General features: G+C 43.5%; 1 protein-coding gene across 2 annotated transcripts in view; it reads left to right on the top strand.

Annotated features, from left to right (window-relative positions):
• LOC147887847 (uncharacterized) overlaps positions 1 to 23,274 on the top strand; it is a 206,332-nt gene that overhangs the window by 161,030 nt on the left and 22,028 nt on the right. For both annotated transcript variants that reach the window (XM_087393203.1, XM_087393204.1), the window contains exons 12-14: positions 665 to 795; positions 1,062 to 1,121; positions 1,271 to 1,345. In XM_087393203.1, the coding sequence (XP_087249329.1) occupies positions 665 to 795; positions 1,062 to 1,121; positions 1,271 to 1,345 (266 nt within the window). The remainder of the gene's footprint in view (positions 1 to 664; positions 796 to 1,061; positions 1,122 to 1,270; positions 1,346 to 23,274) is intronic.

Here is a 23,274-nt window from a genome sequence, read left to right as displayed (position 1 = left end):
ACGTTACAAATTGCCTCCATGGCACATGCATTGGTTTCTTCTTGTTCAACTGGAGTTAGTGCTCAATGCGTGCGATGTATTTCTGTGGGTTTGCATTTGGATTCATACTTTATTGTAATTGCCATACCATAAAATGTCATAATCATACCCCCATTGATGAATTTTGCAATGTGTTGTGATGTTATGATATTTGTTTTGCAATCCTTGTTCTATTGAAATTGCTATTGCTGCACTGCTCTTCTAATCTGGTCTTTGCTCCCTGCTATGGTATTTGGGTTCCTGTGCTCTTTGCTAGAGCATGCACCGTGTTGACAATCAGAGGAAACAAGGACCTGTTCATACATAGTCTTTGAAGAGAAATGCATGGCTAGGATGTTCTTGAAGGCATGTGTAAATACACTAAAAATGTGTGGTTCTAGAAATAGAAGAAACCTGCGAAATTCGATGAATGGTCTAATAATAATCATGTAACCAATAACGAGCCACAATTTTTACACAGGTCCAACCTTAGGTCTACACTGCCTTTCCTCAGGTGGCAGTTTCCATTTGTTGTTCATTGAACTCATATTGTATAGTTTGTATGTGTCTATCTTCTATAATAATTGATATTGACACCTTGAAACTTATCTGCTCCAAAATTGTTGCATTTGATTTGTTATTGCAGGGAAAATTACAACTATAGACATTGGTAACAACAGTATTGGACCAAAAGGAGCGTTACATGTGGCCGACTTGATAAAAAAAACAAAAAATTTACTGTGGTTTAATCTTTACATGAATGACATTGGTGATGAGGTAGTGAAGAATTTTGTTTTGTTAGTCATTAGGAAGGGTTTTGGTGTCCAGTACATTTGTGTTATTATATCTGAGGGGTTTACTTGTTTGCTCATTTGTATAATAACTGAAAATAGCTTGGTGTTTACAATAATCGGAGTACAAGTAATTAGATGTTGAATTCTGCATAACAAAAACACCATTTCTTTCACAAGATAAAACAGATTCTTGCCAGACACATTGCTGTTGCATATCGATTGAATACTTGCTATTCTGTCACGTTTCAGGGAGCGCAGCGTATTGCTGATGCATTGAAACGAAACAAATCATTGACCACAGTAGACTTGGTTTGTGACTTAGTTCATTTGCATAGCATATTCAGTTAAAGTGTTGGGGCAGCATAATAATGTAGGGACCAATTTAATCCTTGACATAGGACAAAGTACTGGAAGTATTTGCCTCAACTGAATTTTATTGTCTGTTGTTTTTCCCTTAGGGAGGTAATAACATACGTGCTGAAGGGACAGGCTACATTGCCAATGCTGTAAAAGAAAACACAACTATCACAACGGTAAGAGACAACTAGGTTGGAATAAGGCTTGCATAGTTTGACAAAAACTTGAAGTATTCATTTCTTATAGCCTTATTATCTCAGTTGAACATAGAGAGAGAAAGAAAGAGAGAGATGATATGATATGATACGGCATGATGTTATTAATGTCCATTGGAGACCCAACAGGATCAATGGGACAAAGGGTGGTCTTGTATGAAAGAGTACAAGTTCCAGCAGGGCATTCCCCTGTCCAAGACCCTACTGCTGTGTTCCAAAGCCTTTTTTATGTAGGCCATCTTCTCCCAGTTCTAGTGATGCCCTATGGGCCTTGGTATGTGCCTTGTAGGCATAGTTATAGGCACTTAGTTATTTTGTGCCTTTTATGCCACATAGGACACTTAGTCCTATGTGACACCTAGGACACTTAGTCCTAGGGTCTAGGTACAAGTACTATGTACTTCTCTTTTCTTAATACTCTAGTTGACGTGACGGCGGATATCCTTCGACCCTTGTACCTTGTACTTGCTCTTTCATTTATCGATCCTACAGTGGTATCAAGCCAAGGTCTACACTTGTCTTCCAGCTCTCCTCAGCCCTTGAGCCCTCCATCGCTCATTGGAAGTCTGCTCCTTTGCTGGTCGTTCCTGCTCCAGCCTGTTCGAGGCTCTGCAGCTGCTGTCCAAGGCTCCTAGAGTCTTTTCGCCGCCATTTTTTGTGCTGCAAATCCAGGTGCCCAGCTCCCCGGACCTACATTGCTCCCTGCACCCCCATTCCGTACAGTCCGTACGACTGTACGGACGTTCATACAAATACGTACGGATCTCGCGTCAGATCCCGCACGTCTTCTACAAGTGCGTGCGTCGTACTCCGTACTGCGTTCCGTACAGCCACGTACTTGCACCGTACCTACGTTGTACTTGCGCCGTACTTTCATACAATCGTACTTGCAGCTGTTCCGTACAAGATACCTGCTGTATTCTGTACGGGTATTTGCAGTGTTGGGGCTTTTGCAAGACATTGGCAGATTTGGGGTTTTCAATACCTTTCATTTCCTCTAGTTGCAACTTCTGGCAAGAACACTAGAGTTTTGGCATTTGGTGTGCAATTCCTTGTTTGATTGCAGTACATTGGGTCAAGATGCAGGACATTGAGTCACATTTGTAGGACATTGGGTCACATTTGCAAAAATCTCAGCAAAAATTGGGGCTTTTCTGTATTTGCCCTCTTTTTGGCCTATTTACCCTCATTAAATTTGGGGCTTTTGCCAAATTTGCTGTTTTTTGCAGTGAACATTGCCTGACACAGTCACATTTGGGTCCAATTTGCATTTGCCCTTTGTTTTGGGTTGGAAATTTGCAGAACATTTATTTGCAGATATTTTGCTGTCATTTTTGGACAGCCAGCTCTTTGCAGTGATAGCCTTGAGGCTTTTGGGTTTTCAGGTCTTTTTCAGGGTATGCCATTTGCAATGGCTGGCAAATCATGATCTATTTGGCATTCTTCGTGAAGATAAGTTGGATGGCACCAACTATCCGATGTGGTCTTATCTCATGAAACATATTCTTGTTGCAAGGCATTTTTGGAATATTGTTTCCGGGGTTGATCTGAGGCCAGCCAATGCTACAGTGGTTGCCTCTACTGCTGGTCCGTCTGCAGAGGGTACTCCTCTTGATGCCTTATCTTCTAGCACCCCTGTTGCTGCTCCCCTAACTCAGGATTAAGCAAGATGGGATGCAAGAGATGCAGATGCATATTCCTGTATTGCTTTATCATGCAAGAGAATCATTATTCCACACATCCGGTCTTACAGGGCAGCCTTCACCACTACAGTAGAGTGTGTTTGGCTTCGACAGTTACTTACATTTTATATGATATGGTACTTATCTATTTTTGTTAAAAATTACAGATTTTAGAGTATGTCGCTGATCCTAGTCATGTACGTGATGTTTTCACTGGGAGCCACACTGTGGCTCCTCCCTTGGTGGCATCTTCCAATATACAGGGTACACAGGCATCAATGAGGAACTTCTTTAAAACAAGATCTCCTTGTCTGAGCTGCAGGTCAATTACCTTTTGGACCCGCCCCTTCATGATTTTTGTTTTTCTGAGTGTGTCAAGATAGTGTTTTAATACTTGAGTTGCAATTTCAAAAAATCCTGTTTTGCTTAGCTACATGGAATGTGTGTAGTAGGGAATGTATGTATCTGTATGATTGATCTAATCTTGGTATTCGCCAGACATCCTCCACTATGGTCTACACTGACAGTCAAAGTGCCTTGGCCATTGTATGAAACCTAGTGTTTCATGCACGTACCAAGCACATTGAAGTTTTCATTATCATTATGTTCGAGAGCGGTTGTCAGCAGGAGACATAGAGTTGTCCTATCTTCCCACAAAGGACAACATAGCAGATGTGTTTACAAAGGAACTTCCTCCTCCCAAGTTCGAAGTCTTCCGACAGGCTTTACACTTGGCTCCCTTTGTTACGTGATCTGACATACCTCGTACATTCATAGGTGGCTATATCCTTTTGGATGAACATGTGCCACCATGACCGGAAAATACCAGGTATTCTGAGACGTTGATGTGAAAAAAAAGGAAACACAGGTCTGTTCTCAGACAAACACAAAATGACTCAGTACTTTACTGTTGACCCTATACAATCATATCCACTTCTTCAGAATCCAACTCTAGAGACAAAATCGTATCTTCGGGACTTCTCCGGGATCAGTACTGTAATGTGGAAGCTCTCAAGGTAGAGCTTATGCACCGACTTTCAGAGCGGGTATCCAGAACACACAAGTAACAAGTCAACCTTCCACACAAGCTGACTAGAACACACCCAGACTCTTTGAAAGAGGGGAGTGACTACACAGCCCGAAACAAACTGAACTTAGAACTGCACTTTTCCCCAAAAAAAAAACTCAGAAAGCAGTCAGCCTCAAAACACTATGAACCCACAGCCCACTGCTCAATGGCCAGCCCGACTCCCAAGGCCACAAGCTGTTCCAAAGAGGAACTGGCGGGTACCATCATCTGTAAACCTGCAGGTATATTCACCGTACAAGTAGCCGTACAATTATACGTACGACAGCAGGCCCGTACAACCACTCAGTAATCCGTACAGTCTGCATTTAATGACAACCATATTCCGTACAGCTCGTAGAAGACGTCTTTAATGACCCGTACGTGCCTGTTCAGCTTGCAATCAAGGCACCGTACTACGAGCCCGTACTAATCAACGATTACACCCCGTACAACCTCGTACTGCAGCCCGTACAAATCAGCAATTAAGGCCCGTACAACCTCGTACTGCAGCCCGTACAAATCAGCAATTAAGGCCCGTACAAATCCCGTACGGCTCTTTCCAGCCCTCGACCCATGCACGTCACCCGATGCATGTCTACCCTTGTTCTCAGAGCTCATGAAGCTCCCTTCTCTTCCAAGGTCCTCCCACTTCTTCAGTGGCGACGCCTCCACCGTCACCAAGCTCTCCTCTTTTTCCCCGCCTAGTAGCCTCTCCCCCTCCTACGAGCCTCGTTCTCTTCCCTTCTTTTCATGATTATCCTCCAGGTGCCCACGAACTCCTTCCCGAATCCTCTTGTAAGCTGTCCCCTTCATCTACGTCTAGCTCGTCGACTAGAAGCCTCCCTTCATCCATCACGTAGCCACCTTTGCATGAGCAGGATGCCTTCCTAATTAGTCCAGCCACCTCACTAATCTGCCACCTCATCAGTGACATTTTACCACTCTCAAGACATTTCCCCCAAATCACATTAAATGCACATTTTGGACCTTTAGTCACACAATTCCCACACACATTAGCATGCACATTAAGACTTGCATGTACCCCCGTACACACACATGAAAAGCCGCTTGACATGGACACAAGAACATATCAAATTCCTGTAACATGTAAGTGCACATTGACTCAGGAAAATATAAAAAAAACCTTCATGACTAGACTTTACATGACCCCAAAAACATTTCACTTGACCACACAGTGGACACCCTTGCTCTGGAAGTTTGGTACAACCACATTGCATTTCATGATTTCCCTGATAAGTCCCTGCAAAAAACTTTTAGTCTTTCAAGTTCAAAATAAAAAGGTCTTTTACATGTGCAGCCAGTTACATTAGCTTATACACACACGACCCGCAAATTGACACTATCATGTGTTCAATGTCTGCCCTCATGCACAATCTATGTGGAGAAAAATATATACAGATTTTATCCTATCATATTAGCCCAACCAAAAAGCTGCAAACATTCATGTTTGACAGCTTGAAGCCAACATAAACTGCACTGCAGCAAATATATCTTCAGTCAAAACTTCACTGGATGTATCTTTTTCCATCACAACTGGCCCACATGTTGACACTTGCATTATTCTTATCACATACTTCTTCAACCGGTACCCATTCACTCGATTGGTGTGCAAACTTCCATCCAAATCACTCAACTGATAAGATCCATTTGAATACTTCTTAATCACACTGAAAGGACCCACCCACTTTGTCACAAATTTAGTCTTGAAAGTACTATCCAGTTTACTGTCATATCTTAATACAAAGTCTCCTTCTTTGATGTTCTTATCCTTATACTTCAAATTAGCTTTCATTTGGTTCTTTTCCCGAGTCTGAGCATAGTGTTCAACTGCTTTCATTCTATCAAGCTGAGCTTCCTGTAGTTCAGCCAACCTTCTTTCATACTCGGTGTTAGGTTCTTCATCCATTTTCATGAGCAACTTCAGAGCTGGAATTTCTACTTCCAATGGCAACATAGCTTCTTTTCCAGGAGAAAACTGTGTACCTTCCTTGATTGCTATTCGGTAAGCCCATAGTGCTTGTGGCACAACTTGATCCCAACTTTTCCCATGCATCTTCATGATCTTACTCATCATATTAATCAACTCTCCGTTGAAATATTCATTCTTACTGTTACATTGAGGATAATAAGGAGTAGCATATCTATGCTTAATTCTGAGCTTATCACACAACAAGTCAACCAACTCACTCCTAAATCCAGGCCCTTTATCACTTACCAATTCCAGAGGCATTCCAAATCTACAACATATATCTTCATATATGAACTTGCTCACTTGTTTAGCATTGACTGAAGCAACTGCCCGTGCTTCTACCCATCTCGAAAAATACTCCACCACAGTGAGAATGCAACACTTACCTCCTGAAGTCATGGGAAGTGGACCGATTGCATCAATCCCCCACTTCTCGAATATGTTGTATGCTAAGATGAGATTTCTCAACTCTGGATGTAATACTCTTCTTCCCATCTGTTGGCATTGTAAACAGGATCTGCACCAATGCTTTATATCTCTCTGTAGAGAGGGCCAGATATACCCTTCCATTAGTATCTTTCTTAGCATTGTCTTGAATGCGAAATGTCTGCCACAAATCCCCTCATGATTTGCCTCAAGCACATGCATGATCTCAGCTTGCCATGGGATTCTTCTCAAGACTAAATCTGCACCCTTCATATACAAAACATCGTCAATAAGACAATAAGGCTCACAAGTCTTAACAAATCTATACCTCTTTTCTGTCGGAACCTCTTCTGGCACTTTTCCTGTAAGCAAGAAAGTCTCCACATTCGAAAGATACTCTCTCCCTCTGTACAAAGGTTCTTGAACTTTTACTACACACACCTGAACATTTTCCTCTCCACAAGCAGCATCATGTGCCTCATGATTCAAGTTTCTGTCCACATGCTGTAACAACCATGCATCAAAATGTCTGAGTAACTTTTTAACAATACTAACCCAATTCTTTAAATGTGCATGCTTTATCTTCCACACCCCCAGAATCTGTTTTACAACCAGCATTGAATCACCTTTTATGATCAGTCTTTTTATTCCCATCTTCAAACATGATTGCAAGCCTTCAGCTAAAGCAGCATACTCAGCTTCATTATTACTGCTTACCTTCAAGGGAAAACCTGATTTCCGAATTACCTTACCATCAAGATCATAGACAACCATTCCACCGGTTGCTTTGTCAATACTCTTCCTGTAAGAACCATCAAAGAACAAGGTATAGCTGTCTTCTAAACTTTTTTCCTGCACTCTCTCAGTATGATCTTCCACTTCCTTGACTAAAATAGGAGTATCTTTGTATGTAAGCAAATCGGCCAGGGTTGCTCTGGTTGAGTTCTCTACCAGGAAAATAAAAGTATACTCCTGCAATTCTGTTACCCATCTCACCATACTTCGTGAAAAATTAATATTATTCACAAGTTGTGGCAACAGAGTACAACTGGTAAGTACCACAAAAGAATGTGGTAATAAATAGTTCCGAAATCTTCTACATGCAAATACAAAGCTGGCTAATACCAATTCAGCAGCTGAATACTTCTTCTCTGCTTCACTTTTTACCCTACTAGCAAAAAACACAGGCCTCATATACCTTGATTGCTCTCCCTGCTGCAATAAAATGGCTCCCAATGCATCCGGCCCTACTGAAGGATTAACATAGAAAGTTTTATCGAAATCAGGAGCTAAAACACTTAACACTCTTCCAACAATCTCTTTGACTGCTTCAAAAACCTCTCCACATTCACTTGTCCATTGCAAAGGCACCTTCTTCACTGCTTGTTGTAATGGATACAAAACTTGAGAAAGCATAGAAATGAATCTAGAAAGATATTAACCTTTTGCAAGAAAGTATGCAACTGCCTTGTCTCTGTTGGATGTGCTAGAGTAACCAATGCTTTGATCTTCTCAGGGTCGGGCTCTATTCCATTCTCAGAAATAACATGACCCAATACTTTAATGCTTGGCTGTGCCAACTTACATTTTTTGGGATTAAGTTGTCCTCCACTATCATCAATTCTCCCAAGTACTTGATCCAGTTTGGAACAATGATCCTTCCGATCACTAAAAACATAGATATCATCAATAAAAGCCTTGCAAAATTTATCAAGAAAAGGGGCAAGTACCTCATTTGTGTTTTCCTGATAATGCGAGGGAGCATTCTTCAAACCAAAAGGCATCTTCTTATAAGAAAAGCAGCCCCAAGGAGTAATGAAAGTTGTCTTTGTCTGATCTTCAGGAGCAATTGCAATCTGAAAATAGCCCGAATACCCATCACATAAACTATACATCTCATGACCGGCTATCTTATCCAGTATGTCATCCACATGTGGGAGAGGATAGTGATTACTCTTTGTCATAGCATTCAACGGCTTGTAATTAACACATACTCTCCATCGTCCATCTTTCTTTGGTACGATAACCACAGGGCTGGCCCAGTCAAAGTGAACAATGGGAAAAATTATATCAGCCTTAAGCAACTTGACCACCTCCTCTTGAAGTACTCTCACTTGCTCAGGACTCAATCTTTTCATTTTCTGAAATACCGGCCTTGCATCTTCTTTTAATTCAATCTTCAAAGGCTTCCCTTTAAACCCTCTAATCTCTTCATACGATGTGATAAATAAATAGGGATACCTGCGCAACATGGCTGAATACTCTTCCTTTTCTTTCAGAGTAAGATCTGGATTAATCATTTGCTGTACTAATTCTTGTGTTGGGACAGGTGCCTCTTTAGATTGCATAAACTCCTCCATTGCTTCAAATCTGTCCTCTTCTAACTGATGTACAGTTTCAGCCTGCTCACTTGTATCCAAAAAGTTCACTCCCTCAATGAAAGCAACCTGAGCTTCATCACTGTCAGAAGTAGTACTACTTTCTTCTTCATTCGTGGTCTCACTCTTCTTTTCTTCTTCTTCGATTAGGCTTGATATCTCAGCATGACTCACCATATCAAAACTGAACTTTTTACCATTAGATGTATATATTGAGATTATTCCCTTCCCCCAATTTTGAATAGCTCCCACTTTTCTCAACCAAGGTCTGCCTAAAATGAGAGGGTAAGCACCCATACCTGCCGGCATAACATGACAATCTATTCTGCAATGCACATTGAATACTTCCACATCCAAATCTTTCACTACCCCCAAACTCTTCACTCTAGCATGGTTGGCCATTCTTGTTCGGAAGTGAGAAGAATCAATAACCTCCAAACCCAACCTCTCAACACAAGATTGAGTCATCACACATATCTGGGCACCTCCATCAATGTATGCCTCTCCAAGCTCATATCCTTTATGCCATGCCTCCACCGAAGGGCAAATATTTGGAAGCTCCGAAATAGACATAATATTTTTTACTACTTTATGCACAACTCTCTTTTTACCTGGATTTACAGCTTTCCTCTCTCTTCAGCCTTGGACAGAGCCCAACCATCTGTGCAAAAGTAATATCCACCTTTTTGTTAGAAAAATCAGCAATCAAATCATATTCAGCCTGCTCCTTCCCCAAAGGATAATCAGCTGTTTTATACTTCTGTCTGGGCTTCCTTACCCTTTTCCTCTGGTAAGTAACAACATCTTCAGTCTGCTTACTCTTTTTAACACTTGGCTCTCCTTCTTCATCCCTGTCTCTCTTCCCAAGAGGCAAAACATCCAAATCACTCTCTTCCAATCCAAGCACGCTGACAAACTGGCCTTTCCCCTTATCTTCAAAAGAAACCTTCTTTACTCCGTTACTACTTGAAGGTCCAGGCTCTTTTATCTCCACTCCATGATCAGTTGACCTGTCATTTAAATTTGAAGGAAGTGGGTACACATCACCACCAACTCTGGGGGGCTTATCACATTGTGTATTATAATGTCCCCAATCTAGACAATTGAAGCATTGCACATACTGAGCATTTTACCACTCTCAAGACATTTCCCCCAAATCACATTAAATGCACATTTTGGACCTTTAGTCACACAATTCCCACACACATTAGCATGCACATTAAGACTTGCATGTACCCCCGTACACACACATGAAAAGCCCCTTGACATGGACACCAGAACATATCAAATTCCTGTAACATGTAAGTGCACATTGACTGAGGGAAATATAAAAAAAACCTTCATGACTAGACTTTACATGACCCCAAAAACTTTTCACTTGACCACACAGTGGACACCCTTGCTCTGGAAGTCTGGTACAACCACATTGCATTTCATCATTTCCCTGATAAGTCCCTGCAAAAAACTTTTAGTCTTTCAAGTTCAAAATAAAAAGGTCTTTTACATGTGCAGCCAGTTACATTGGCTTATTCACACACAACCCGCAAATTGACACTATCATGTGTTTACTGTCTACCCTCATGCACAATCTATGTGGAGAGAAATATATACAGATTTTATCCTATCAACGTTTCCAGAATACTTCAGCCCATACCATGGAGGGGGGTTTGTCATCTTCTCCCAGTTCTAGTGATGCCCTATGGGCCCTGGTATGTGCCTTGTATGCATAGTTATAGGCACTTAGTTTATTTTGTGCCTTTTATGCCACATAGGACACTTAGTCCTATGTGACACCTAGGACACTTAGTCCTAGGGTCTAGGTACAAGTACTATGTACTTCTCTTTTCTTAATACTATAGTTGACGTGACGGCGGATATCCTTCGGCCCTTGTACCTTGTACTTGCTCTTTCGTTTATCGATCCTACATTTTGCTGGCCTCCCAAAGAGGCTCTGTAAACTTATGGGTAAGAGAGTCTATATGTTGTACTTCTCCCTGATGTGCTGATCAGCATGACATTAGAGAAGGGTATGGGGCTCATCCTCAATGTCTGTCCTCACTTTGTATGGTATCGCATCTACCCCTTTTCTACCTCAAGGCTCATGGGATCTGGTTCTCATTCTGCATATGAGCCGTCTATTGAAGAGAGAGATGTTGTCCTTGCGATATCCTTGCCTCTCATACATCAGCATGGGATTAATGTCTCTTTTGTAGAAAGCGGCAAACTCTCTAATGACAATATCTTCGGTTGGAAGATTTGATTCTTCTATCCCCTAATAATTCATCAATTCAAGACCTGCCATATATACCACTGTTGTTTTTTGTTGCATCCATTGCATTGCAAGGAAATTTATCTGTGCCCATTTTAACAACTGTAACAGCTAGCGGATTTGTTGTCATAGAGCTTCGCCTTCCAACTGTAGCATGCTTGTCTCTGCTAGCAGAATTGTGTAGGGGGTCTAAACCTTAGTCATCAACTCTCCTATTATGAATCTTTTGTGAACCCTCTAGCGAAGGGTCGATGAGACGGGAAAAACTAGATACAATGAAAGCTAGGGGGTGGGGCCACCAAAATGGGCACCCTTACCTAAGGTTGATGTGTGTAACGAGAAAAATAGCTATCTTTGCCAGCACACGCGAGAGGGAGAGAGATAGAGAAAGAAAGAAAGGTGTATTAACATCTTTAGGAGACCTTGCGGGTCTATGAGACAAGATACAAAATATATGTAACCCATACAAGCCACTGTGGGCTGAAGCAAAGGGCTCACTAAGACCCTTGCTGAGTGCTAAGTGCTAAAAATGCAAAAAGCTAGTACAAATTATAGTAGGAAAAAGAGCAATCAAGTACTACTCACAACCAGAGCTCCAAGTACATGTGCAGGATCTATATAACCTGGCTCCCTGATGACCCTCTGATGTGATGCAAAGAGCTCACGTATATGTGTTGTCGGGCTATCTCCCGCGATGGCGGGGGGTGTGCTCTCCTAGATCTTTGTATCTGATGGGTTACATCGAGAGTAATGCCTCGACTCTGGTGTCCCCTCTAAGGAGGGCTAAGATCGGGCGGAACTCAATCGTGCATGCTCTGGTTGCCCCACGTGTCGTATGTGGTCTCCGCATCTCTCCTCCAGCCACATCGTGGTGACGGGTCTCAATGCTGATCCATAGTGCTCTCATCTCCTCGAGCTCCTCCCCCTCGATCTCATTTGGTGCTGGTTTGGATGCGTAAAAATCAGTGATGCGTGTCTGTGCTCGGTCTAGGTTGGTGTTTTGAGGCATCAACTATAGCTGATCTCTGACCTACCACACGAGGGAATCTCTGTGTCTCCGCATCTCAATCAGGTAGAGCCCAATGCAAACTTGGTCGGGGAAATATATCAATCGTGTGAGTGGTCCGAAACTGAGCCCCTTCTGAAAGAGACAGTGGTATCTCCCTCGGATCTAAGGCCGGACAGACACATAGGTTATGCTCCTCTATCTCGACCTCCCCCATCGTACATAGTCTATAGACTCGCTACTCTCTAGGTATGATGGTTGCTCTCCTAGTCTCAATCCGCAACTGGTGGGACGAGACTCGTATCTATCCGATAGCAATCCGCAAGGGGTGTGAGACTCTCCTATCCTTGAGGTACTGAGCCTGATGACGAGACCTCTGATATCCTCAGAAAGTTGTCATGATGGAATTGGGTCTTGGTGGGAAACTCCTGATCCACCCCCCCAAGCCCGAGATGTGTGAAGCTGGAGAAGGTCTAAACGTATGATACGGTTAATCTCATCATGTGGAATGAGCTCCGGTGGTGCATCCATGCTGTACTAAAAGGGTGGGAGCCTATCCATCTCGATACGGTGGCTATTAAACCATGTGGACACCCGCGCATACCATGATGTATCAAAACCGCTCTCTGCCAATTGTCGGGATTACTCTAGTGCCAGTCTCGGTAATCTCCACTGAGGTAGGGCCCAAACTCTGTGAAGAAAAGTCACGGTCTGGAAGAGGGCGTCCACCTGGAGAGGTGTCATGGCGAACTTTGCCTGTATGGGCCTCTATGGAGGCATCTACATCCAAGACAAGTGCAAAACCACTAGTGCAAAGTGAGAACTGTTTGAGCCCATGGGAGCTATAGTGTGGCACCACTGTGGTGATCCTCTGGATGTTGGCAGAGAAGTCAAGTCCATGGGAGGCTCCGGTGATATATGGGCTGTGGCAGCATAAGACCCATAACAGAGCACCGACGACGATCAATATGCTTGGTACATAGCGGTCTGCTAGCTGTGGCCTTGCGTCGGGCAAGTGCCACTATCACACCCGTCTGCCGTGCGTCTGGTCTAGTGAACATGGAGGGAAGATCTCCGAGCTTGATCTATGCATTGACATGTGGACGGGTCATTTGTATCTCTTACTCTAGGCCTTGGCTATGCCGTCTCCTTGGGACCTACTGCACTGTGCCATCTGACAGAAAAAACTCAGTGATTGTACTCTGAGTGGCATTTGTCTAGACACGTTGATCTCGTCTATGTGTCCTCTGAGCAGCTGCTTTCTGTGTCTTACGGCTCATGAATGAAAGTTGCCAAAGGTCTCTGCGATAGGACGCTGGAGAGTGGTCTAAAAAGCAAAATGCTCCTTTGACTAAATCTCTTGCAGGTCACAGAGGGTGCAGATGCAACCCTTGCTATGTATGCCCCTAGCTCGATCAATTTTCTCAAAGAACGAGGAAGGTGCATTCGTGTGTAGCTTGGCGGGTTAATGAAGCCCTCCTCTTATATAGGTAAGCAGTGATCCTTGCAGAAGTTGAGCTTACAAGAAGCTCGCTAGGGGCTTACCAGGCCCTAAATGCATGTAGCTGTATGAGATCCTCCTGGATAACCTGGTTAGCCTCATGGTAAGTGAGCCGAACTAAAGGGGCCTCAAGGCTATACTAAAAGGGTGGTAATCTATCCATGTGGAACTGCAGACTCTCAAACCATTTGCATGCATGTGCGTACCAACATCTTTGATCACCCCCACTTGCTAAAGTCATGCATGAGGATAAGGCCAGCCATGGTAACCTGTGTCGGCTTGAGGTCAAGGAGCCATAATCCTTAACTTGATAGAGGTACGTGATTACTTGGAATGTTGCATCAAGTTGTAGTGGAGATGCCTCGAACCCAGCCAGAATGATCTGATATGGGACCGGCTGCATAGTGCGGGTCATCCATAATAATAAGAGAACTTGGAGCCTCTCTAATCAGGCCTAGTCTACCTCTGATAGATTAGGCCCCCAAAAATGGATGCCATACATGCTCGCTGGGCAGAACAAGGAGTCAAAGAGAAGAGACTTCGTCTGGGGGTTCTAGAAATGAGAGTGAAAGCACTGCCGCTAGCAAGTGTGGCATATCCCCTGCTCACTTGGGCCTACATCGATGGTGGTTAAATCATGAGAATCGGGCAAGAGAAAAGCATTCCCAAGTATATGTAAGATGCGATGACCTCTAGGAGTAATTTGTCCAATGTCAATAGCTCTTTGTGCATGGTTGCTTGAGATGTGTTGAAGATCATAATCTTGGGTTGGACCCTCAGATCTTGTGTTTCGAAGAAGGTCACATGAGGAGGAGAGTAATACCTTATCATCTGCATAGAGAAGAATTTGGATCAAGGAGTTGGCTAGAGAGCAGCCCACCCCCCAATGTCCTGATGAAGGTCTCAAGCTGGTCAATGTAGAGGCCAAATAGGATTGGTGATAGCGGACTACCCTGTTTGACCCGGATAGTGCTTCTTTATCCACCCTATAGCTGTTTGAACACTGCCGGAGACCCTCTCATAGAGTTCCATGACTGCCCAAAGGATCTCCTGACCGTACCCGAGATCTTGCAAGTGTGTGATCAGGTTAGCTCTCAGCATTGTGTCAAAAGCCTTGCAGATAATGACAAAGCAACAATAAAGCCTTTGTCTTCGTGCCCTACCCTCAATGATACCTCTGATTGTGAGGATGTGATGTAGAGAAATAAGTTGTGATCTAGAACCTGGGGAGGGAGCCAGTAGTTGGCTAGGTAATCTCGAGCTTGAGCGGCATGTACCATGTTTACCCTCAGGATCTGTCTCTGGGACTCGGTGGCATTCCGATCCTGATGATTATTTTGTGTCAATAGAGGGTCAAGAGACAATGGCTCCAAAATTGGTAGATCTCGTAAAAAAGAGGGAGGCGGGGGCAGTGCAAGTGTTCTGATCGGAGTCTCCGCACTGTCACTCTTCTACTCGGGGCGTTGCTTGGCGGGTGTCTGTTGAGGTTGCTCGGTGTCGCCTTTGCCTATTCCCTCAACAGCTGTTGCATCTGTCCTTTGCTCCCAAGGGGTTTCACTTTCATTTGCCCCCTTAGCAGACTTCTCTTGAGCCAATTGCTCCTGACCACCTTGACTGGTGTTATCATCCTACTCGTGGCCCTTCTCTTCGGAGTGGTGTTCATCATCCTTGGCTCCCGATGAGCCTGCTCCACTGGTGCTAGAAGGGCATTGTGCCATTGTACCTGGCCAGTTGTGAGGTGGTAGTGTAGCAAATGCAGAGATGAGGGCTGAGCTTGTAGTGCGTTTGTCTCCTACTTACGGCCTTCAACTGAGACTCAAACGCCTTTTTGAACGTGGTAAACCAATCCATTGCAAGGTCGTCCTCCAAAGCTATCACCAACCGAGGTACGTACTGTTGTGGAACATAGCCCACGCTCTTCTCGAGGCCAGTGAACTCGGATAGGAATCTATAGACTGTCCTTAGGCCTTCATCAAATGCCTTGCTGATAAGGTAGCCCTGTGAAGTCGAGTAGCTATCCTCGTCGAAGTAAGCGTCGCACCTTTCAGCAAAGGCTAGCTATCTTGGCCTTGGGTGTGCTTTGAAACAGAATACATCCTGTAGCAGCTTTGTGCTCACACAAACATGAACATTGTCGATAATGACACTGTGGTCGTCCTCATCGTATGAATCTAGGATCTCTTCCACTAGGGCGTCGTCCCACACCTGCTTCCATGCTAGTCGGGAGAACTTTAGAACCTTATTGCTCCTTAGGACTCCTCTGATGATCCTGTTCTCAAAATTTTTGATCGGGTGTGGAGGCGGCACACGGGAAGGTGCCCATTCCCTTTTCTGTCGGTCTGTTCATTCCTTGAGCTCCTCCATGACCACAAAAACGGTGTACAAGATGATTATGGGTGATGACGACAGAGAAGAATGGAAAACCAGGAAGTTGTTGGATACGACGGAAGCAAGAAGGCTGTTGTAAACGACGGAAATACGAGAGTTGTAGGAGATTGCAAAAGTGACTAAAGAAGATGACGGAATCCCACTATCTTAGTGTATCCAAACGGGATCTAAAATTGGACATCCCGTGAGATGAATGGCTGTATGACAAAGTAGAGTACCCCTTTCTTGGACATGATTATTGTGAATTGATGTCCTCATAATGTTTAAATTGCCACGTGTCGGCATGCAGCGTATTTCTTCCACGGTCACTGAACAACTAATTGTCACTCTTGTTGGCATAAAATTCACCAAGGCATTCTCGACTGAGTGATCTGCATCCAAGTTCTGCATGATCAAGGAACTTGCTGCTCGGTATGGCTTCACCTTACTTCCATTATACAACTCAGGGAATGCATTCCCTTGCAAATCTTCGAGTTGAATTGTCCCATCGGGAAAAACTTGAGTTAACCGGTAGGAGACCGGTAGGGACCATTCCATCCCAGTTTGAAATTTGATTTAAGAGGTCCCAACTTGGCATTGTATAATAGTACGAGCATACTCTTCTTCAAATGCTTAGGCACAATATGCCTATCATGCCATGCCTTTCTCTTGTGTTGTATTACCTGCTGTGACCAGGCTGCTCGGAGGCGTAGTTCATCTAGGTGGCTTAGTTGATGCAATCGCCCCTTGATTTCTTCTGACTTATCCAAGTGATGCTCGATAGCAATACGAAAGCTAGGAACAATAACTTCTAAGGAGACTACTGCTTCCAAGATAAAGGCCATACGAAAAGGAGTAAGATTTGTAGTGGCCTTATAAGCAATTATGTATGTCCATAATGGAGAATGAAGTTTAGTATCCCAATCACTCTTGGATGATTGCACTATTTTCGTGAGGATAAGCTTGAGTGATTTGTTGTGGAGTCAGCTTCACCATTGCCAGGAGGGTAATAAGTAGTGAAGACTGTATGCATGGTTTTGAATTTAGTCTTGAGCAACTGCACAACGTCATTAAGGAAATGTGAACCCTGATCACTAACAAGTTGTAGAGGGCATCCATATCTGCAGATGACATTTTCAAAAATAAACTTGGTTGTGTTCCGAGCTGAACTATCACGGAGGGCCTTAGCTTCAGCCCAATTAGTAGCATAGTCAATAGCCACAACGATGTATTTGTTCTGTATGAACCTAATAGGTTTGAAAGGACCAACAAAATCCAAATCCTATCTTTGAAAAGCTCCCATGGACGAGTAGGCTAGAGTGGCATAGACTGATTTAGCAATAACCGTCCAATGTGCTAACAAACATTACAATGCATACACTTAGTTTGAGCATCCTTGAATAAGGTTTCCCACCATAATCCATCCTGCAACACTTTGCTAGCAGTTAACTCTCCCTGGAAATGTCCTTCTAAAGGACCCATGTGGGTTCCTGTAAAACGAATGCTGGCTCATGTGGTATAACCCATCTGTGAAGAACTCCATCGGCACACTGACGATAAAGGTGCCCACTAATTTAAGTGTATGTCTAAGCCTTCAAGGCTAATTGTCGGGGCTTGTCATGAGGCATTGTGAGCTAACTATGGTTTTCTATGATCTTAAAAGCCGAGCATTGGCCACACCCATTTTAAGGCAGCCGAGATGGGCATGTAGATGCTTCTAGGTATGCCTTAGACATTATTTTGACTCAACCAAATGGTCAGTTAGATAACCCTGTGTATTGTGTCAGGCGGTTGTTGACGCCTACTAAGTCCAACTATAGTACCACCGAGCGAGAAGCTTTGGGTATGCTATTCATTGTGCATGTGGATCCTCAGGCATTACTTTATCTGATCAATAAGACTGTTATTCAAGGACGCCTTGTGCATTGGATGCTACTTCTTCAAGAGTTTAACTTTAAAATTATTCATAAACCCAGGAAAACCCATGCAGGAGCTGACTGTTTGTCCAATATACCTACACCTAGAGTTCAAGATCTAGAACTCTTTGCAGTTGACTATTGTAAACATGAATATGCCAAGTTGATGGATTATTTGTCTAAGGGTACATTTTCCGTCCACTTAAACTTGGCATCTTTCTTTGTCAACTCATACAATGGAGTTGTAATCTTGGCTAAATCTTTGATAAAGCGTCGATAGAAGCTGATAAATCCCACAAAAGAACGGAATTGAGTTAGATTCTCAGGCTCGGGCATTTGTTGTATGGCTCGAATCCTACCTGGCTCGGTATGTATAGCATCTTGAGAATAACATGAGTTGGCAATATGCCCACTCGGACACAGAATACACTTTTTAGCTGGGTTGAGCGAAATACCCACTTGTCTATCTCTCAGAAATACCTTTTCCAAATAACCGAGATGATCTTTGTTTGAACAGTAAACATAGAAATCATCGAAGTAAATGGCAATGAACTTAGTGAGATAATCATGGAAAGTCTCTACCATAAAGGTTGATGGGGCATTTCTTAATCCAAAGGGCATTACTAGGGTCGCATAAGCACCCCAATCTGTGATAAAGGCAGGTTCAGACTTGTCCTCTGGAGTACAGTAATTTGATTATACCCACTGTAACCATCCATAAATGAGTACATCTCATTTCTTGTAACTTGATCCAAGATTCCATCAGTGAAAGGTATTGGAACAGATCAGGGACTATAACTTCTGATAAACTACGCAGACTCGGAGTTTTACCATTCTTCTTAGGCACAACCACAATAGGAAACAACCAATCACTGCGATGAATAGCATAGATAAAACCGGCACGCAAAAGTTGATCCAACTCGGCTTTTACCTGTTTAGCATAGTTGGGATTCATTCTATACCTCTGTTACCGAGTTTGATAGTGATCACCGATACTTCCTCATTGACTACTGGAGTGTCAATGAAAGGTATAGTGGCTAAAGAATCTACCTCTTTCGGTTGCTTGGATGATTCTTTAATCTGTTTGGCAAAGAAATCCCTACAATATGGAGCTATCAGCATCAACTTAGCAAATATTAGACAGGCTTGCATATTCTTGAATATTTTTCATGCTCAGGCTAGCTCTGCTCTAGATTCTAATGAAGCGCTCGGTTCTTATGTATTTGCTTTAGATCTTGAGGATTTCCCTTGGACACTAGGGGAATTTTACCATTGAACCAACAGTCTGAGTCATCATACCCAAACTTCGTACAAGTATTGCAATACTTAGTTTTGCACTCTTCTTCCAAGTGTCCAACCCTAGAACACTTATTACACCATTTCTCATTGCCGCCTGGTGTTATGTGAAATTTAATTTTGTTGCTACTAGGGGTGGTTAGTAGGTTTTCAGTGACATTGTGTAGGAGGATGTGTTGGGTTGTTTTGTAAATCCACCTCCACTATGGAGTCCAGAGGGAGGTGGGGTGTTGAGTGAGCTTTCATATGGGACCTGTTTCGTCTTGATCGGGTAACGGGGGCCCGAGATATATAATTAAATGTGATCGTGCATGGTCATGTTCCCATAAGGGAAGGGGGATTAGAGTGGTTTGATTAAGGAATGTGTGACTGGGTGTAAATAGGGACTTGGGAAGTGTTTGGAGAGTTGGAGATGATGGCTTTCCATACATGTAGCCTTGTACGTATGGGATTTAGGGGAGTGTGGTGTGGGAAGGTCGAAAGGAAGATCCGTTGTTTTATGTTGTGTATGACTCGCTCTCTCTCCCTCCTTCACCCTTGTTTGCATCCCACGTATGAGACATGCTCAGCACGTAGATAAAGATTATTTGATTTCATTTTGCTGGAGACGCCTGGTAAGCAGATTGGTCACCGAGGGAGTTGATGCGTTGAGCGTGCAGGTTTGTGGTCACGGAGAGAGTTGTAGCTGGTCTTGCGCTTTAGTCAAGATGCATGAAAAGAGGGACGACACACGAGAGACTCAAAGGCTATGTTTTTGGAATGTCTATGCAAGTGATGGGAAGGAAACGATTTAATGCTCTAGCTTGTATGATGATAGTGATCAAGTGCTGGGTCTAGCACCTAACGGAGGAAGTAACGTGGGCAATGGTATGAAGTGATATGGGAGATAGGCATGCAATCGTCAAAATGGACTGGGTGGTTGAATGTAAGTGACAACGACGACGGATGAGAGGAGGAGCTCATGGAAGGCATGGCGCATCATCATCGCGCATGACTATTGATGGGGTGTGGCATATAGGAAGTGACAGCAGGTGGGAGCTTCATTGGTCCGTTGGCGTTTTGCAAAGAGCCTCAAATAGTCTCCCAAAAGGTGCTCACCTACGAATGGCTATATAGGCTATATAAGAGAACTTAGAAGGTAATCAGTTTTGTTGTATAGAGATGGGTAAAGGCATATGATGGAAAGAATATTTTCCGGTGGAAGGTTTTGAGGGAGTTTTGGTGCAAGTCAGTGCCCAAAGGTGTTAACCATATGCTGAAACGTTGTTGCATGTGGGCAGTTGATGTGAGATGAGCATTGTATGATTATTGGGGTATCGTGAAGTTGCTCTATTTGACTGTTTGCAGAGGATTTTTTAAAAGGTTGTTCGACTGTGTTTAAAAAAGAAGAAGTTCCAGGTGGTAAATTGATGCATGCCTAAGGTAGTGGAAAGCCTACATAGAATACATGCTCTTTGGATAGCTTGGGAGCTGGTTGGTGTTCATTGAGTGATAGATTGTGGCTTGCTTTTATGGGTTTGCCAGTGTATTGTGGAGCCAGGGAGGAGGGCCCTGAGGTGTATTTATGGGTTTTTCGACATGCATATGATTCATACAAGTGGCCCGAGGCAAAATGGGCCGATATTTTGGGTGATTTTCTTGAGGGTAGTGCACTCATATGGTACAGGTCCTTGCCTATGAGAGTCGAGCAGTTGGGTTGCCTTGTCAAATGCTTTGGTTGAGCAGTACAAGGTACAAGAGTCTTCTCCTTTTTGTGGGAAACTGGGAGTGTTAAGCAGCATGAGGAACATGAGGAAATGGCACATGTGACAATTGGCAGTGGTGAAGGCTGGTTGGAACAAGAGAATCTGTTGAGGGATGTGAAGAAGAATGTTGAAAATATCATAGACACCGAGGAGGATAGCACAAGATTTTCCACTTACCCAACACCTTGGGATATGCAAAATAGGGGACATTTTAGGGAGCAAATATTCAGATGCATGTATTCAGTATGATGATGTTATGATGGTAGATTGAATGGCTTGTTTGATGGTGAGGATCATGCTTGCATTGGTGAGTCCATGACTCAGAGATCCACTGCAGATGAGAGGCTAGAGGAGCCTTGTGGATAGCTGCAGGTAGGGATGCTCTATGAATTAAATGACCATGATGCGGTGTTGAGGAGTTCCATTGTAGTTACAAGCCATGAATTGTATCAGCAGAAATTTTAGTATGCATATGGATATGCCTGTATGTGATGAGGATATGCTGATAAATGCGCAAGCTAGAGTTCATGAGGTGCAGGATGTTGATCGGTGTTTCTTGCTTGAGGATTGAGAGTTGGATTTATGCTTGATAAGTGGCGCACAGAGGTATGATGCTTTTGAAAAGAAAGTCGGTATGAAAGATGGATGCAATGCAGTGAATAGTACTATGCAAAATGTCTATGAAAGTTGGGAGGATATGAGCATAGATGATCTCAGTTGGGAAGAGCCAGAAGTTGAGCTTGAACCAGGGATAAAAGTTTGTGGAAAAAGCTCTGACAAGAATCTCTATGTTGAGGGCTAAGTTAGATGGTGTTAGTTTGCAGGAGGAAGGAGCCGAAGTGTCAAATGTTTCAGTAAAGAGTGTGTGAGGGTGAATTCTTATTGTGGATAGGACCTTGATAATGTTGTTATCTTTTATGGCACACAGCATGCAAGTGGAAGCTAGGATGGCCTAGAGTCTCTTAATGAGTCCTGTTACAATGGGTGGCAGTTCTACTCATTTTGCTTTGGATACAGGATGATGGACCTCTCTTGGAAGGTTGAGCTTATGCAACTGCTAAAGCACGCGCTGCGTACGCTGCAACTGGGGGGGGAAATGTTATATGAAATTTTATTTTCTTGCTACTAGGGTGTGTCATGACAAGAGAAGTCACTAATCCATGATTAGTAGACATTAAAACATTATTATATATTATACGCCAATGGTGTAACATGTATTTGTATTTATGATGGACACCTACTGATTTGTTATGGCGGTAGATCATCTGAGTAGATAGGACTAGTCGAGCTAGAGCCACTGCTTCAGACGGCATCGAATTTGGACATGTGACACTTATTCTCTTTTTAAAATATGCACACACGTGTCTAGTTCCTAGGGGCAATAGGAAAGGAAGGGTGCATTAAGGTGCATTGAATGGTAGATGCATGGGTCATAGGATAAGGGTAGGTGTAAATGGGAAGATGTAACTTGAGTGATCTCAATGGTAGATGCATGGGTCATAGGATAAGGGTAGGTGTAAATGGGAAGATGTAACTTGAGTGATCTTAAGGGACATTAGTGAAAGGGCATTACCCTTTCATTGTGACTCTCATGTAGCATTCTCTCTATTCACCTTGTATTCATCTGCAATCTCTCACACACCTTGCATATAGGTCGAAATAGAACAAGTAATCTCACGAGGGCGTTCTTCCCCAGTGGAGGGCCAATTGGCATTCAAAATTTGCATGCATTGCACACATTTGCATTCTCGAGAAGGCTGGTTCTTCACATTTGGTATCAGAGTTGTGACAATCCACGACTAGGGCAGAAGAAGAGCGTGTAGGACGGAGGCACGTTGAGCAGGCGGGAGCGCGCGAGAAGACTGCGTGGAAGAGAGCCGCACAAGGAGGCACGGAAGACACCAGAAAAGAGCGCAGCATAAAGCCGCGAGCATGGAGGAGTGGGCGGAAGGAAGGGCACGGGACATACGGGCCGAGGTCTGCAAGTTCGTGTGTGCAACAGCGTTTTGGTTGGCTCCTACGTGCAAGCTGAGATCCGCTGCAGAAAATGTTCTTCCACTGCTTCCGAGAAAGTTTGCACTCAATAATCGTATTTAGAACTCTGCCCGTGCTAGCTTGACCCGAGGGCTGATACTTTGAAGCTTTGCATATTGGCTAACCTATTTGTACAGCACTGATGCATAGATCTTGGACAGGACATCCCATTCATAATGGTCTTGCAGTTTATTAAGCTCATGGGATGCCC

The sequence above is a fragment of the Dipteris shenzhenensis genome, chromosome 22 (genome assembly GCF_047967505.1).
Source record: "Dipteris shenzhenensis isolate YYH24624 ecotype China chromosome 22, Dip_SZ_1.0, whole genome shotgun sequence".
NCBI lineage: Eukaryota > Viridiplantae > Streptophyta > Polypodiopsida > Gleicheniales > Dipteridaceae > Dipteris > Dipteris shenzhenensis.
Note: the sequence above shows the minus strand (reverse complement) of the source record. Positions and strands in the feature narration are given on the sequence as shown.